This window comes from Hemitrygon akajei, chromosome 25, assembly GCF_048418815.1.
Source record: "Hemitrygon akajei chromosome 25, sHemAka1.3, whole genome shotgun sequence".
NCBI lineage: Eukaryota > Metazoa > Chordata > Chondrichthyes > Myliobatiformes > Dasyatidae > Hemitrygon > Hemitrygon akajei.
The window spans coordinates 22,720,768-22,739,440 of record NC_133148.1 but is presented as its reverse complement, the minus strand read 5'-3'; the positions used below and the strand labels follow the sequence as shown (position 1 = coordinate 22,739,440).

The 18,673-nt window shown below is 46.5% G+C and overlaps 1 protein-coding gene across 1 annotated transcript in view; it reads left to right on the top strand.

Annotated features, from left to right (window-relative positions):
* LOC140716437 (uncharacterized) overlaps positions 1 to 16,152 on the top strand; it is a 37,724-nt gene extending 21,572 nt beyond the window's left edge. Inside the window, exon 4 of the mRNA XM_073029173.1 lies at positions 14,946 to 16,152. Coding sequence (XP_072885274.1) covers positions 14,946 to 15,960 — 1,015 coding nt within the window. The 3' untranslated portion in view covers positions 15,961 to 16,152. The remainder of the gene's footprint in view (positions 1 to 14,945) is intronic.
* The last annotated feature ends 2,521 nt before the right edge of the window (positions 16,153 to 18,673 follow it).

Genomic DNA, 18,673 nt, shown 5'->3' with positions numbered 1-18,673 from the left:
CCTCATCAGAAGATCAGAGATGAAGGGGGTCAGCAGTCTTAAATTCATGAATTTTACTATTACTGAGGACCTGTCCTTGGTGCAATAATAAGTGCAATTGTGAACAAAGTACCAAGCACCTGTACTTCATTAGGAGTTTGTGGAGATTCGGCATGACAGCTTAAACTTTGACAAACTTCTAAAGGTGTGTATTGGAGAGTACATTGACTGGCTGCATCACAGCCTGGTACGGAAACACCAATGCCAATTGGTAAGTCCTCCAATAGGTATTGGCTATTGGCCCTTCCCAACCAGTGAGCACATCTACATGAAACACTGTCGTAGGAAAGCAGCATCCATCATCTGGGGTTCCCACTGGCCAGGCCTTGCACTTTTCTCTCTGCTGCCATCAGGTAGAAGGTGCAAGAGCCTCGGGACTCTCACCATCAGGTTCAAGAATATTACTACTCCTCAACCATCACTGAATTGACTTTATTTCTTATGTCCTTCACATACATGAGGAGTAAAAATCTTTGTTACGTCCCGGTCTAAATGTACAATGACTTATGGTCATTTGTAATAAATCGTATGTACAACAGGACATGCTGCAGTACCGTTTCCCGGATGGTTGCAGCTGGAACAGTTTGCAGTTGGGGTGACTCAGGGTCCCAATGATCCTCTGATCCTTTTTATACACCTGTCTCATAACTGTCCTGAATAGTGGGAAGTTCACGTCTACAGATGCACAGGGCTGTCCACACCACTCCCTGCAGAGTCCTGCAATTGAGGTGTTATGTGTGATGAGCAAACCATGGGGAGATGGGGTCCAGAGTTGACTCCCCCGTGAACTATGCTGCTAATGAGAGAGACAGATAAAGAGGGAGAGAGGCGCCATGCTGCACATGCTGATAATGAGAGAGACACAAGGATTTAAAATTATGGCTTCTCTGCTGATTGTTGGCTTTACTTCCAAGGACTCTGCCTGCTTGTGTGAGTCCTTGCTGAGACAGCAGAGTGATGCCGGGTGCCTGCTGAGACAGCAAGGAGTGGCCCAGTTTGATGAACATGGTCAGTTGATGGATGGCTGGTACCCTGGTTGGAAAGAGAAAAGATGAGTCTGCTGAGACAGCAAGGAGTGGCCCAGTTTGATGAACATGGTCAGTTGATGGATGGCTGGTACCCTGGCTGGAGAGAGAAAAGATGAGTCTGCTGAGACAGCAAGGAGTGGCCCAGTTTGATGAACATGGTCAGTTGATGGATGGCTGGTACCCTGGCTGGAGAGAGAAAAGATGAGTCTGCTGAGACAGCAAGGAGTGGCCCAGTTTGATGAACATGGTCAGTTGATGGATGGCTGGTACCCTGGCTGGAGAGAGAAAAGATGAGTCTGCTGAGACACAGGCAGACACGCCACTGGACACTGAAAGAGTGTTGTGCACCCACAGGAAGGTGGGGGTTTGGAGGATCGATTCGGGGGAATCGGTCAGAGGCTCACAGTGTGTGAAGGCAGGCCGGTGGGGGCTTGCGTGTGTGTCCACCCTCGCCTGGGTGACAGGCTCACCACTGAAGAACCGTCTGGCCAGGAATGGAGGGGTCACAGTCGGTGACCACAACAGTACAACGGAACAAGAAGACAACGGAAGGTTTGCCTGCTGCAGCTGCTCATCTCTCGCTCGCTCGCCCTTTCTATCTCTCCAACGTCACAACAGCAACTACCTCAACCCAAACTGAACTCTGCATTATCTTAAGACTATTCATTTACCCCTAGACTACGATAGAGCTTGGTTTTGATCCTTATTCCTACACTTCTGTATTTATCATTGCTAACCTGTTTTATATGTATATTTGCATTTTTGATACCGTATTACTTAGTTTACTAATAAACACCTTTAGTTGCAGTACCACCAGACTCCAACGTATCATTCCATTTCTGCTGGTTTGGTAACCCGGTCACGGGGTACGTGACAGAGGGAAGTACAAGCAGTGGTGCAGCCTGGTGCCCCTGTAGAAGGACCTTAGGATTTTGTGAGATCATGCCAAACTTCTTCAACCATCTGAGGTGAAAGAGGCACTGTTGTGGTTTTTTCACTACACAGCCGGGATGTACAGACCACATGAGACCCTTGGTGATGTGTATGTCGAGAAACTTAAAGCTCAACCCCACATACATTGATACATAGCGGTTAGCCTGTCTCCATTCCTCCTGTCGTCCATATCCAGCACCTTTCTTTTTGCAACAGTGAGGGAGAGGTTGTTTTCTTGACACCACTGCATCAGGGTGATGACTTCTTCTCTGTATGCTGCCTCATTAATATTTGAGATAAGGCCAATCAATGTATCATCAGCAAATTTAATTAGCAACTTGGAGCTGTGGATGGTGACACAGTCATGAATATAGAGAGAGTACTGGAGGGGGCTTAGGCCACAGCACTGAAGGGCACCATGTAGAGAGTCAGAGGGGAGGGAGCCCACTCTTATCACCTGCTGGCGATCTGACAGGAAATCCAGGATCCAGCTGCACAAGGAAGGGTGAAGGCCAACAGGCTCTTGAACAACCAGAATCAGAATCAGAATCAGAATCAGACTTTAATCGCCAAGTACCTATGCACATACAAGGAATTTACTTCCGGCAGATGTTGTCTCTCTGCTCATAACAATAATAATGATAAATATAAATGAAAATATAGATTATACATACAGGTAGTGCAATCCAAGTAATAGTTAGCCGACAGTTAACCGGCAGTTAACTGTTCAGCAAAGTGACCGCAGTAGGGAAAAAACTTCTCCAATGCCTATTAGTCTTAGTCTGGAGGGATCTGAAGCGCCTACCAGACGGAAGCAGATCAAACAGTCCGTGCGCAGGATGGGAGGAGTCCTTTATGATGTTCCCCGCCCTCTTCTTCAACCTGGAAGAGTACAGGTCCACAATAGAGGGCAGGGAAGCTCCAATGATGCGCTCGGCAGTCCTCACTGTGCTTTAACAACAGGGGATAACTACACTCAACTTCACTTGCCCAATCATTGAAATACCCCACAAGCAGTGATCACACTTTAAAGCACGTTATCTCATGTTTAATTTCATTATTATTCTCATTATCTCATGTTCTCGTTATTTATTGCTATTTATTTATATTTGCATTTGTACAGGTTGTTGCCTACTGCTCGCTACTTGATCTTTCAGTCATCATTACTATGCTATAGATATGCTGAATATGCCCACAAGAAAATCTCAGGGCTATATATGGTGACATATCTTTATTTTGAAAATAAAATACACTTTGAACCTTGAACTTTGAAATGGCACCGTGCATACCCAGAAAGCACAGCGCTTCAGAAATCACCGTCTGTCCGCTGTCAAACTGGACGCATGCGCATAGATGACAGCAAGCTGCCAAATTCGCGCATGCGCCCAGTGGACAAGCGGCTCTGGAGCATCGGGAGCAGGTAGGAGCGGGGTTCTGGCGGGTTTTCATCAGCCCGGCGTCCGCAGCCGGACTGAGGGACAGTTACTCCGGGAACCGGACACACTACGGACCCCGGGATGGTCCCGCGTATTTCCCCCTCTCTCTCAGCTCCACGCTTCACACCCGAACCCCGGGGAATTTTCTACTGATGATGGGTGCTGCCGACGCCATCTTGCGGCGCATGCGTATCGCGGGGCCCGTGACGGGTCTGGGGTTCGTGAAAATGTCTCGTCTAGAGGCAGCAATGGGTGATGCTGCCAAGGCTTTCCCCTCAGTCCGCAGGCTGAGGGACTGGCAGCCGGTTCACCTCCCAGACACAGCCGAGCCTCAGCTGTCTGACTCCAAGGATCTGGAACGGAACAAAACTAGAGTTTCCAGTTCAGATTCTGGTTTAATATCACCGGCATATGTCGTGAAATGTGTTCATGGGTTCAATGTCCATTCAGAAACCGGGTGACAGAAGGGAAGAGACTGTTCCTGAATCACAGAAACATAGAAAACCTACAGCACAATACAGGCTCTTCGGCCCACAAAGCTGTGCTGAACATGTCCTTATCTTAGAACTGCCTAGGCTTTATCCATAGCCCTCTGTTTTGCTAAGCTCCATGTAGCCATCCAGGAGTCTCTTAAAAGACCCTATCTTTTCCGCCTCCACCACCGGCACCAGCAGCCCATTCCACGCACTCACCACTCCCTGCGTAAAAAAACTTACCCCTGACATCTCCTCTGTACCAACTCTCCAGCACCTTAAACCCGTGCCCGCTAGTGATAGCCATTTCAACCCTGGGGAGAAGTCCCTGATTATCCACACAATCGAGGCCTCTCATTATCTTACACCTCTATCAAGTCACCTCTCATCCTCCGTCACTCCAAGGAGAAAAGGCCGAGTTCACTCAATCTGTTCTCAAGGCATGCTCCCCAATCCAGGCAACATCCTTGTAAATCTCCTCTGCACCCTTTCTATAGTTTCCACATCCTTCCTGTAGTGAGGCAACCAGAACTGAGCACAGTACTCCAAGTGGGGTCTGACCAGGGTCCTTTATAGCTGCAACATTACTTCTCGGCTCTTAAACTCAATCCCACGATTAATGAAGGCCAATACACCATATGCCCTCTTAACCACAGAGTCAACCTGCGCAGCTGCTTTGAGCGTCCTATGGACTCGGACCCCAGGTTCCCTCTGATCCTCTGCACTGTCAAGAGTCTTACCATTAATACTATATTCTGCCATCATTTTTGACCTACCAAAATGAACCACTCCACACCTATCTGGGTTGAACTCCATCTGCCACTTCTCAGCCCAGTTTTGCATCCTATCAATGTCCCGCTGTAACCTCTGACAACCCTCCACATTATCCACAACACCCCCAACCTTTGCGTCATCAGCAAATTTACCTATCCCTCCACTTCCTCATCCAGGTCATTTATAAAAATCACAAAGAGTAAGGGTTCCAGAACAGATCCCTGAGGCACACCACTGGTCACCGGCCTCCATGCAGAATATGACTTGTCGACAACCACTCTTTGCCTTCCGTGGGCAAGCCAGTTCTGGATCCACAAAGCAGTGTCTCCTTGGATCCCATGCCTCTTTACTTTCTCAATTAGCCTGGCATGGGCTACCTTACTTGGGCTGCCTTGCTAAAATCCATGTACACTAAATCTACAGCTCTATCTTCATCAATGTGTTTAATCACATCCTCAAAAAATTCAAACAGGCTCGTAAGGCACGATCTGTCTTTGACAAAACCATGCTGACTGTTCCTAATCATATTATGCCTCTCCAAATGTTCATAAATCCTGCCGCTCAGGATCTTCTCCATCAACTTACCAACCACTGAAGTAAGATTCACTGGTCTATAATTTCCTGGGCTATCCCTACTCCCTTTCTTGAATAAGGCAACAACATCCGCAACCCTCCAATCCTCCAGAACCTCTCCCGTCCCCATTGATGATGCAAAGATCATTGCCAGAGGCTCAGCAATCTTCTGCCTCGCTTCCCACAGTAGCCTGGGGTACATCGCGTCAGGTCCCAGTGACTTATCCAACTTGATGCTTTCCAAAAGCTCCCAACACACCTCTTTCTTAATATCTACATTCTCAAGCTTTTCAGTCCACTGCAAATCATCCCTACAATCACCAAGATCCTTTGCCATTTTGAATACTGAAGCAAAGTATTCATTAAGTACCTTGCTATCTCCTCTGGTTCTATACATACTTTTCCACTGTCACACTTGATTGGTCCTATTCTCTCATTTCTTATCCTCTTGCTCTTCACATACTTGTAGAATGCCTTGGGGTTTTCCTTAATCCTGTCTGCCAAAGCCATCTCATGGCCCCTTCTGGCTCTCCTAATTTCATTCTTAAGCTCCTTCCTGCTAGCCTTATAATCTTCTAGATTCATATAATTACCTTGTTTTTTGAACCTTTCGTAAGCTCTTCTTTTCTTCTTGACTAGATTTACAACAGCCTTTGTAAACCACGGATCTTGTACCCTACCATCCTTTCCATGTCTCATTGGAACGTACCTACTCAGAACCCCACACAAATATCCCCTGATCATTTGCCACATTTTTTCGGTACATTTCCTGAGAACATCTGTTTCCATTTTATGCTTCCAAGTTCCTGCCTGATAGCCTCAAATTTCCCCTTACTCCAATTAAACATTTCCATAACTTGTCTATTCCTATCACTCTTCAATGCTATGGTAAAGGAGATAGAATTGTGATCACTATCTCCAAAATGCTCTCCCACTGAGAGACCCGACACCTGACCCGGTTCATTTCCCAATACCAGATCAAGTACAGCCACTCCTCTTGTCGATTTATCTACATATTGTGTTAAGAAATTTTCCTGAACACACCTAACAAACTCCACCCTGTCTAAACCCTTCACTCCAGGGAGATGCCAATCAATATTGGGGAAATTAAAATCTCCCACCACGACAACGCCGTTATCATTACACCTTTCCAGAATCTGTCTCCCTATCTGCTCCTCGATATCCCTGTTACTATTGGGTGGTCTATAAAAAACACCCAGTAGAGTTATTGACCCCTTCCTATTCCTAACTTCCATCCACAGAGACTCCGTAGACAACCTCTCCATGACCTCCTCCTTTTCTGCAGCTGTGACACTATCTCTGATCAGCAGTGCCACGCCCCCACCTCTTTGCCTCCCTCCCTGTCCTTTCTGAAACATCTAAAGCCTGGCACTTGAAGTAGCTATTCCTGCCTCCACACGATTCAAGTCTCTGTAATGGCCACAACATCATAGATCCAAGTGCTGATCCATACTCTAAGCTCATCTGCTTTATTCATGATACTTCTCGCATTAAAATAGACACATCTCAAACCATCGGACTGAGCGCGTCCCTTCTCTATCACCTGTCTATCATCCCTTTTGTACTGCCTCCAAACTTTCTCTATTTCTGAGCTAATCTCCCCTTCCTCCGTCACTTCAGTTCGACTCCCACCTCCCAGCAATTTTAGTTTAAACTCTTCCCAATAGCCTTATCAAACCTGCCTGCCAGGATATTCAAACAACACACACAAAATGCTGGTGGAACACAGCAGACCAGGCAGCATCTATAAGGAGAAGCACTGTCGACATTAACAACAACACACACAAAATGCTGGTGGAATGCAGCAGGCCAGGCAGCATCTATAGGGAGAAGCACTGTCGACGTTTCGGGCCGAGACCCTTCGTCAGGATGGATGAAGGGTCTCGGCCCGAAACGTCGACAGTGCTTCTCCCTATAGATGCTGCCTGGCCTGCTGTGTTCCACCAGCATTTTGTGTGTGTTGTTTGAATTTCCAGCATCTGCAGATTTCCTCGTGTTTGCCAGGATATTGGTCCCCCTGGGATTCAAGTGCAACCCATCCATTTTGTACAGGTCACATCTGTCCCAAAAGAGGTCCCAATGTTCCAGAAATCTGAGTCTCTGCCCCCTGCTCCAATCCCTCAGCCACATATTTATCCCCCATCTCACTCTATTCCTATACTCACTGTCACGTGGCACAGGCAGTAATCCGAGATTACTACTTTTGAGGTCCTGCTTCTCAACTTCCTTCCTAACTCCCTGTAATCTATTTTCAGGACCTCCTCCCCTTTCGTACCTATGTCGTTGGTACCAATATGTACCACGTCGTCTGGCTGTTCTTCTTCCCACTTCAGGATATCGCGGACGCGATCATAAACATCCCGGACCCTGGCACCTGGGAGGCAAACTACCATCCGTGTTTCTTTCCTGCGTCCACAGAATCACCTGTCTGACCCCCTAACTATAGAGCCCCCTGTCACTGCTGCCTTCCTATCCCTACCCTTCTGAGCCACAGGGCCAGACTCTGTGCCAGACGCGCGGCCACTGTTGCTTCCCCCAGGTCAGCAGCCCCCCCCCCCCCCCAACAGTAATCAAGCAGGAATACATATCGTTAAGGGGGACAGCCACTGGGGTAGTCTCTGGTACCTGCTTCTTGCCCTTCCCTCTCCTGTTACCCACTTCTCAGTCTCCTGTGGTCCTGGGGTGACCAGCTACCTGTGGCTCCTCTCTATCACCTCCTCATTCTCCCTGACCAGATGAAAGTCATCGAGCTGCACCTGGTGCAGATGTGGTCATCCGGGCTCCTGTACCTCCTTCCTGATGGTAGCAATGAGAAGAGGGCATGGCCTGGGTGATGGGGATCCTTAATGCTGGATGCTACCTTGTTTCGGCATCGATCCTCGAAGATATACTGAATGCTACAGAGCCTAGTGGCCACGATGGAGCTGAATGAGTTCACAACATCTGTAGCTTCTTTCAATCTTGTACAATAGCCTCCTTTCCCTCCTCCCCCCCCTTTCTCCTTTCTAGCTGCATCAATATGTTGGACGTAGGTTAGATCGGAGTGATTGTGTTAAATGCTGAGCTGTGGTCAATAAACAGCATATTGACAGAAGTATTTGTGTTGTTCAGGTGATCCAAGGCCGTGTGGAGAGCCAATGAGATCGTGTCCACCATAGACCGACTTTGCGATAGGCAAATTGCACTGAGTCCAGGTCCTCACTGAGACAGGAGTTAATTCTAGCCAAAGCCAATCTCTCAAAACATTTCATCACCGTAGATGTGGGTGCTACTGGACAGAGGGCATTAAGACAGCTCACCCTGCACTTCTTGGGCACTGGTGTGATGGTTGCCCTTTTGAAGCAGGTGTAAAGTTCTGACTGTAGCACTGAGAGATTTGAAATGTGTTCGAGCGCACCTGCTGGTTGGTTGGTGCGGATTTTCAGAGCCCTATCAGTGCTCCACTGGGGCCTGGCACCTCTTTAAAGATGCGCTAATGTCAGTCTCTGAGACAGATCACAGGGTCACCAGGTGCTGTATTTCAAAGTGTGTATGAAAGGCGTTGAGCCCGTCTGTGAGTGAAGCATCGCTACCATACATGATGCCAGGCTTCGCTTAGTAGGAAGTAATGGCCTGTAAACCTGGCTAGAGTTGACATGCATATAATTCCACCTCCAGCTTCATTGGGAATTGTTTCCATGCTCAGGAGGAAGTCCTCCGTAAGACGTACCTGGTCTTCTTGTTTTGTCCTGGGTCACCAGACTTAAATACTCCAGATTTAGCTCTCAGCAGACTACAAACCTCCTGCTTCATCCATGGCTTTTTATTCTCATGTACAATATGTTCTCGTAGATGCACGCTCATCCACACAGGTTTTAATGAAGGCAGTGACAACTGTGGTGTACTCATTCAGACTCGACTGGAATCCACGCTTCCTTAAATTAACTTTTATCCAGAGCAATATCCCCTCTTCCACTCTCTCAAAAGGGAAACGTACCAGTCTGTTTGGGTATCATCGACTTTGCCATGGATTTTTTTTATGGCCTTAAAATGATTTTACTAACTGCATGATCCATCGCTGTAGCTGTGGTTTTCAGCTGTAGCAGCCTAAAATGGGAATATCTGACTTTCACTGGAGCTCCTAGACTTGTCACCTTCTTGACAACGTCTCAGAGTCTCAGCTGGAAAATCTTCCAAGGCAACTTCTTGGCAGAGAATGTGCTTAGTTAAGACTGAGGCTTAAAACAAGGCAGTGGTTCTCCGTTCGGTAAAGTAGTGTGAATAGAATAGAAATCAAAAGCTTATTAGGGAGGGCGAACAGGAGATAGAGAGCAGCTACAGGCAGTCACCCCAAGGAGTTAGATAGTGGGGGACGGTCGGGGAAGCGAGGGAAAGAGTGCAGATAGTAGAGAGCACCCCTGTGTCCATCCCCCTCAGTAATCGTGATCTCATTTTGGATGTGGTTGAGGGGGATGACCTGACGGAGGACGACCACGGTGTTCGGGTCTCTGGCACTGAGCCTGGTTCAGTGGTGCAGAAGGGAGAGAAGAAGATGAGGAATGCGGTAGTCATAGGGGATTCCATAGTGAGGGGAATGGACAGGAGGTTCTGTCAGCCTGATAGAGATACCCACATGGTGTGTTTCCTCCCAGGTGCCAGGATACAGGATGTCTCAGATCGGGTGCAGAGTATTCTGAAGGGAGAGGGCGAACTGCCAGAAGTCTTGGTACACGTTGGTACCAGTGACGTAGGTAGAAAAAGGGAGGAGGTCCTGAACTGAGAATACAGGGAGTTGGGTAGGAAGCTGAAAAGCAGGACCTCTAGGGAGTCATCTCAGGATTGCCACCTGTTCCATCTGCTAGCGAGTGCAAGAATAACCAGGCGTATTAATGTGTAGCTGAGAGGGGACAGGGATTCAGATTCCTGCATCATTGGGGCCTCATCTGGGAGAGGTACGACCTGTACAAAAAGGACGGGTTACACCTGAACCCAAAGGGGTCTAATGGGCACATTAAATAGAGCTGTTAGGGAGGGTTTAAACTATTTTGACAGTGGAATGGGAACTGGAGTGATAGGGCTGAGGAAGGGGAAAACAGAAATAAATCAAAGATAATGTGCAACAGAGATGATAGAAAGAACAGGCAGGAGATGAGGCTTAATCATAGCCAGTGGGATGAGTTACAGAGCAATAGAGGCGTGGTGAAGTTAAAACAAAAAGCAACACATACTGGACTGAAAGTGTTGTATTTGAGTGCATGCAGCATAAGGAATAAAACAGATGATCTTGAGCTTCAGCTACAGATTGGCAACTATGACATTGTGGCCATTTCTGAAACTTGGCTAAAGGATGGCTGCCACTGGGGCTGAACATCGAAGGATATACGGTGTATCAGAAAGATAGGTTAGTAGGCAGAGGGGGTGGTGTGGAAGGTGTAGAGTCTCTATGGGTTGAGTTAAGAAATGGCAAGGGTAAAAGGACCCCAATGGCTTCCAAACAACAGCCGGGATGTGGATTACAAATTACAACAGGAGATAGAAAAGGCGTGTCAGAGAGGCAACATCATGATAATCGTTGGGGATTTTAACATGAAAGTGGATTGGGAAAACCAGGTCAGTACTGGACATCAAGAGAGAAAATTTATAGAATGTCTAAGGGATGGATTTTTAGAACAACTTGTTGAGACCACTCAGGGATCGACTGTGTACAATGATCCGGAGGTGATAAGAGAGTTTAAAGTTAGGGAACCCTTAGGATCACAATATGATTGAGTTCACTTTGAAATTTGAAAGGGAAAAAATAAAATCTAATGTGTTGGTATTTCAGTGGAATATAGGAAATTACAGTGGCATGAGAGGGGGAACTGGTCAAAGTTGACTGGAAAGGGACATTTGCAGGAAGGACAGCAGAGCAGCAATGGCTGGAGTTGCTGTGAAAAATGAGGGAAGTGCAAGACCGATATATTCCAAATAAGAAGAAATTTTTAAAGGGAAGGAGGTCACTATCGTGACTGACAAGTGAAGTCAAGAGCCAAAGTAGAAGCAAAAGACAGGGCATACAAGGAAGTCAGAGCTAGTGGGAAGATAGAGGATTGGGGAGCTTTTAAAAACTTGCAGAAGGAAACTAAGAAGGTCATTAGAAAGGAAAAGATGAATTGTGAGAGGAAGCTGATGACTAATATCAAAGAAGATACTGAAAGCTTATTTAAGTACATAAAGGGTAAAAGACTGTTGAGGGCAAATATAGGACCAATACAAAATGATGCTGGAGATATTGTAATGAGAGATGCAGAGATGACAGAGGAACTGAATGCGTATTTTGCATCAGTCTTCACAGGGGAAGACATCTGCAGTATACCAGACATTTAAGAGTGCCAGGGAAGTGCAGTTTGTGCAGGGAAATTTATGACTGAGAAGGTGCTCAGGAAGCTTAATGGTCTGAGGGTGGATAAATCTCCTGGACCTGATGGAATGCACCCTTGGGTTCTGAAGGAAGTAACTGGAGAGATTGTGGATGCATTAACAATGATCTTTCAAGAATTGATAGATTCTGGCATTGTACCAGATGACTGGAAAATTGCAAATGTTACTCCGCTATTTAAGAAGGGTGGGAGGCAGCAGAAAGGAAACTATAGACCTGTTAGCCTGACATCAGTGGTTGGGAAGTTGTTGGAATCGATTGTTAGGGATGAGATTACAGAGTACCTGGGGGCACATGACAAGATAGGCCACAGCCAGCATGGTTTCCTGAAAGGAAAATCCTGCCTGACAAACCTACTGCAATTCTTTGAGCAGGGTAGACAAAGGAGATGCGGTAGATGTGGTGAACTTGGATTTTCAGAAGGCCTTTGACAATGTGCCGCACATGAGGCTGCTTATCAGGATAAGAGCCCATGGAATTACAGGGGAGTTACTAGCGTGGGTGGGGCATTGGCTGGTCGGCAGAAAACAGAGAGTGGGAATAAAGGGATCCTATTCTGGCTGGCTGCCGGTTACCAGTGGAGTTCCACAGGGGTCGGTGTTGGGACCACTGCTTTTTACGATGTATGACAAGGATTTGGACTGGTATTAATGGATTTGTGGCTAAATTTGCTGATGATACAAAGATAGGTAGAGGAGTGGGTAGCGTTGAGGAAACAGAGCCTGCAGAGAAACTTAGATAGTTTAGAGGAATGGGCAAAGAAGTGGCAAATGAAATACAATGTTGGAAAGTGTATGGTCATGCACTTTGGTGGAAGAAATAAATGGGCAGACTATTATTTAGATGGGGAGAGAATTCAAAATGCAGAGATGCAAAGGGACTTGAGAGTCCTTGTGCAGGATATCCTAAAGGTTAACCTCCAGGTTGAGTCGGTGGTGAAGAAGTTGAACGTAATGTTGGCATTCATTTCTAGAGGTATAGAATATAAGAGCAGGGATGTGATGTTGAGGCTGTCTAAGGCACTCATGATACCACACTTGGATTTTTCTGTGCATTTTGGGCTCCTTATTTTAGAAAAGATATACTGACTTTGCAGAGGGTTCAGAGAAGATTCACGAGAATGATTCTAGGAATGAAAGAGTTACCGTATGAGGAACATCTGGCAGCTCTTGGGTTGTATTCCCTGGAGTTCAGGAAAATGAGGGGTGATCTCATAGAAACATTCCCGAATGTTAAAAGGCCTGAATAGATTAGATTTGGCCAAGTTATTTCCCATGGTAGGGGATTATAGGACAAAAGGACACAACTTGAGGATTGAAGGACATCCATTTAGAACAGAGATGCGGAGAAATTACTTTAGTCCGAGGGTGGTAAATCTGTGGAATTTGTTGCCACAAGCAGCTGTGGAGGCCAATTCATTGGGTGTATTTAAGGCAGAGAGATATAGGTTCTTGGTCAGCCAGGGCATCAAGGGTATGGGTGAAGGCAGGTGACGGCGATGACTGGAAGAATTGGATCACTCCATGATTGAATGGCGGAGCAGACTCGATGGGCTGAATGGCCTACTTCTGCTTCTTTATCTTGTGGCATTGCATTTACTTTAGTTCTTTTCTAAAATTGCCTCTGTTCTACCTCTTCTGGTTCCGGATCTTTCTACCCATGAGAACATGTTTAGTCCCATTCTCTCTGGGAACAGACTGATATCAGACACCTTTGTCCGGGGTGACCAGTGACCTGTAGCACTCACAGTGGTGGGGAAGGGAGTTTGAATACTTAGAAAGCCTCCAGAGCAGCCATGTCATATCATGTGCTCTTTGTAGCTCTGTGGGACGTGCCCAGAACCTGAAATAATACTGACTGGGAGAGACAAACTGAGCCAAGTCACAGATTGATGATGGGCTGACGTGTCCATTCTGCCACAGAAGTAAAGACAAAGAATTGAATTGTCAGTCAGGATTCCTGAACTGTGGCCAGGTGAAAGTTGAGGAGTTGTCCCTCCAACTTAGGCTGAATCTCACTATAACAGTGTAATGTTAGGAGACTAAAACTATTTAATTTAAAATGCTTTCCTTCTCCCATTGATGTCTTTTGTAAATCTTCTTACAGTTTGGAAACAACAAATAATTTCTGAATGGGAATCTTGAAAACAAAAACACATCAATTCTACTGTCTTTGTCAGCTCACCAGCACTTGAAAACAATCAGTCTCTGACTGTAGAGGAGGAGATGCTTGAGAAGACAGCACAGCACTCACAGCAAGGAGAATCCGAACATGTGTTCAGTGTAGGGGTGAAATTTGGATGAACCCACCAGGAGATAAAGCTTGTAAGTTGTCTTCAAATTATTAAAGGAGTGACCAGATATTTCCTTTGATACACCGATATATCAGTTGTCGATCCTTGGAGATGGAGATGTATCTAATCCCAGCTGGAAATGTGTTTTGTGTCTGAAAGGAAACATACTGTTTTAATTCAGTGAATTCCGCTGGAACTGGGGTGCTGAGAACACACCAGCATTTGTTCACCAGAGATCAGTTCTTCAACTGCATTGATTTGACACGGGATTCACTCTGACTAACATCGGACTTGGTGAATTGTCAGACAATTGATAGCAGGGAGATATCATTCACCTGCTCTCAGTGTGGGAATGAATTCACTCACTAAGCCAACCGGCAGATATATCAATGAGATCACACTAGGTAGAGGCCAATGATCTGCACTTTGGGAGGGGATATACTCAGTCATCCAGCCTGAAGATACATCAGCAAGTTCACACTATAGTGAGGCGGTTCACCTGTTCTGCAGGATTCTGTCATCCAAATTGAAGATTACAGATTGCGGTGTCATAGTTTGGATTTCAGTTCAGACACTGTCTGTAAGGAGTTTGTACGTCTTTGCTGTGATCACATGGGTTTCCTCCGGGTGCTCTAGTTTCCTCTCACAGTCCAAAGACTGATCGGATAATAGGTTAATTGGTCATTGTAAATTGTCCCCGATAAAGCCGGGTTAACAGGTGGATTTCTGGATGGAGCAGCTCATTGGGCTGAAGAGGCCAGTTCCATGCTGTATCTCCAAATAAAATCAAATAAAATCCACACCAGTGAGAGGCCGTTCACCTGCTCCTTGTGGGAAGAAATTCACTCACCAAGTCTACGTGCAGACACGTAAGCAAGTTCACGAGAGAGAGAGATTGTTCCACAGTTTAGTGTGTAGACAGAAATTCACTAATTCACCATACATGATGAGACAACAGCAAATTCAAAATGGGGAGAGGCCGTTCACCTGCTCTGAATGCGGGAAGGGATTTACTTGGCCATCAAAACTGCTTTCACACCAGCGTGTTCACACCAGGGAGAGGCCATTTACTTGCCCTGAATGTGGGAAGGGATTTACTGAGTCTTCTAATTTACTGGTGCACCAACGAGTTCACACTGGGGAGAGACCATATACCTGTTCTGAATGTGGAAAAGGATTTACTCAGTCATGTAACCTACTGACACACCAGCGAATTCATTCTGGAGAGAGACCATTCATTTGCTCTGAATGTGGGAAAGGATTTACTCTGCAATCTCACTTACGGACACACCAGCGACTTCACACTGGGGAGAGGCCGTTCACCTGCTCCGAATGTGGAAAGGGATTTACTGGGTCGTCTAACCTACTGGCACACCAGCGAATTCACAGTGGTGAAAGACCATTCACTTGCTCTGAATGTGGGAAGGGATTTACTCGGTCATCTAACCTACTGACACACCAGCGAATTCACACTGGGGAGAGCCCGTTCATCTGTTCTGTGTGTGGGAAGGGATTTACTCAGTCAACTCACCTAATGAGACACCAGCGAGGTCACATTAGGGAGGGGCTATTGACCTGCTCTGAATGTGGGAAGGGATTTACTCGGTCTTCTATGCTTCTGAGGCACCAGCGAATCCACACCGGGGAGAGACCGTTCACCTGCCCTGAATGTGGGAAGGCATTTACTGAGTCATCTAACTTACTGGTACATCAGCGAGTTCACACTGAGGAGAGGCCATTCACCTGCTCTGAATGCGGGAAAGGATTTACTCAGTCATCTTACCTGTTGGCACACCAGCGGGTTCACACTGGGGAGAGGCCGTTCACCTGCTCTGAATGTGGGAAGGGGTTTACTCTGTCATCTCACCTGCTGGCACACCAGCGAATTCACACTGGGGAGAGACCATTCACCTGCTCTGAATGTGGGAAGGGATTCACTCAGTCAGCCCACCTTGTGACTCACTACCGAGTTCACACTCGGGAAAGTGTTTAAATAAGCAGCCTGCTGGATATTTAACCCTCACAGTTTCTGAATCTAGAGACAAGTTCAAAAGTGACTGTTGGTGTCAGACTGTAATGATTGCTGCTCTAGTCACTGAGATGGGAGGGGTTTCTTAATGTTGATAAAATGGGAATGGAGTTTAATATTTTGGATCAGTGACAAATAAATGAGTTCTATTTTAAACATTGTCTCAGTTACTTGGTTAATCTACAACACACCCAGTTTACCATTCGGAACCAACAAAGTCCAGCTGGTCCACGCCCATGTTTCTGTTCCACTAATATGCTTTTAAATCCATCCCTGCTTTTCACCTCTCATTCTCCCTGTGGTGATGGGTTCCAAATAGTCACCAGTTGTGGGTGAAAAGGTTCCCCTTGAATTTCCTGCATGACTTTCTACAAACTGAATACAAGGTCAATGCAGTTATGTTCGACATGTTCTTCATCCCTCAAACCTTTGTGCTGAGGAAGAATGGCATTGGTTGTTAACCTCCCTATTTCCTGTTCTTTTCTGTATAATACACGAGAGTGCAGATGCTGGAAATCCAGAGTAATACTCACACAATGCTAGAGGAACACGGCAAGTCAAAAGAAAATTTGAAAGAATGGGACTAAGGGGAGCTTTTTGGGTTTGCTACTGGAGACTAGTGGTGTTTCTGCAGGAGTGATCTGGCTTCACGTCCGAACATTAAATGGTATGATGAGTAGCCAGTGGCTTCATTCTGAGTACAGTTACAACTGTACCAAATGTCCAATATGCTGACACTAATTATTCTTCTTGGCATCAAGAGTTCCGAGCATGTCTAACAATGTCCTGTTGAATCTCTCAGGCTGAGGATCATCTTGAAGATGATATACATTGTCCTTGAAGTTCTGGACTCTAAACATGCTCAGTAACACATGTATGAGACTGCTCACAAAATCCTTTCCCTGATCACTGTGCATCCTGCTCGGGAGGCCGTAATGAATAAAGTATTTCTCCCAACAAAGCATTTGCAATTGTGGATGCTTTCTGGTCCTTTGCGATGCAGCCAGTCAGAATGCTCTCCATGATACATTTGTAGAAGTTTTTGTGTTTTAGTTGACAAACCAAATCTCTTCAAACTCCGACTGAAATATAGCCACTATGTTGTCTTCATTATAGCTGCACCCATATGTTGCATCCAGGTTAGGTCCTGAGAGAAATTGACACCAAGGAACTTGAAATTGCTCACTCTCTCCACTTCTGATCCCTCTATGAGGATTGGTTTGTTTCCCCTCGTCTTACCCTTCCTAAAGTCCATTATCAGCTCTCCCACTTCCCGCACATCTGCCCTCACCCCATCCACCCGCCACCCCACTCAGGATAGGGTTCCTCTTGTCCTCACCTACCACCCCACCAGCCTCCAGGTCTAACGTATAATTCTCCGTAACTTCCGCCACCTCCAACGGGATCCCACTACCCAGCACATCTTTCCCTCCCCCCTCTTCTGCTTTCTGCAGGGATCGCTCCCTACGTGACTCCCTTGTCCACTCATCCCCCCCATCCTTTCCCACCGATCTCCCTCCTGGCACTTATCCTTGTAAACGGAACAAGTGCTACACCTGCCCTTACACTTCCTCCCTCACCACCATTCAGGGCCCCAGACAGTCCTTCCAGGTGAGGCAACACTTCACCTGTGAGTCGGCTGGTGTGGTATACTGCATCCGGTGCTCCCGTTGTGGCCTTTTATATATTGGTGAGACCCGACGCAGACTAGGAGACCGTTTCGCTGAACACCTACGCTCTGTCCGCCAGAGAAAGCAGGATCTCCTAGTGACCACACAATTTAATTCCACGTCCCATTCCCATTCTGATATGTCTATCCATGGCCTCCTCTATTGTCAAAATGAATCCAAACTCAGGTTGGAGGAACAACACCTTATATACCAGCTGGGTAGCCTCCAACCTGATGGCATGAACATTGACTTCTCTAACTTCATTAATGCCCCTCCTCCACTTCTTACCCCATCCCTGACATATTTAATTGTTTGCCTGTTCTCCATCTCCCTCTGGTGCTTCCCTCCCCCCCCCCCCTTCTTTCTCCCTAGGCCTCCCGTCCCATGATCCTTTCCCTTCTCCAGCTCTGTATCCCTTTCGCCAATCACCTTTCCAGCTCTTAGCTTCATCCCACCCCCTCCTGTCTTCTATCATTTCGCATTTCCCCCTCTCCCCACTACTTTCAAATCTCTTAGTATCTCTCCTTTCAGTTAGTCCTGACGAAGGGTTTCGGCTCAAAACGTCAACAGTGCTTCTCCCTATAGATGCTACCTGGCCTGCTGCGTTCCACCAGCATTTTGTGTGTGTTTGAATTTCCAGCATCTGCAGATTTCCTTGTGATTGCTCCATAATCAGCTCTTTAGTCTTGCAAGGAGTTGATTCAAATGGTGACTCACTCTGGAGTCGTTCTTTACAAATCTCCAGTAGTACGCACAGAATCCAAGGAATGAGTGCAGAGCACTCACAGTTCTTGGTCATGTGGTTACCACGTCTATCTTAGAAGGATCTGTAGCCCCTCTATTCTGAGAATCTATGTGTCGTACATAGTTGACTGATGTTTTACAGACTGACATTTGTCCAGAGACAGTTTTAAACGTTCAGCTTTCAGGTAGTCTAACACCTTCAGTAGCCTGGTCTCCTGCTGCTCCAGTGTTGACTCAAACACTGTGAGATCATCCAATTACAC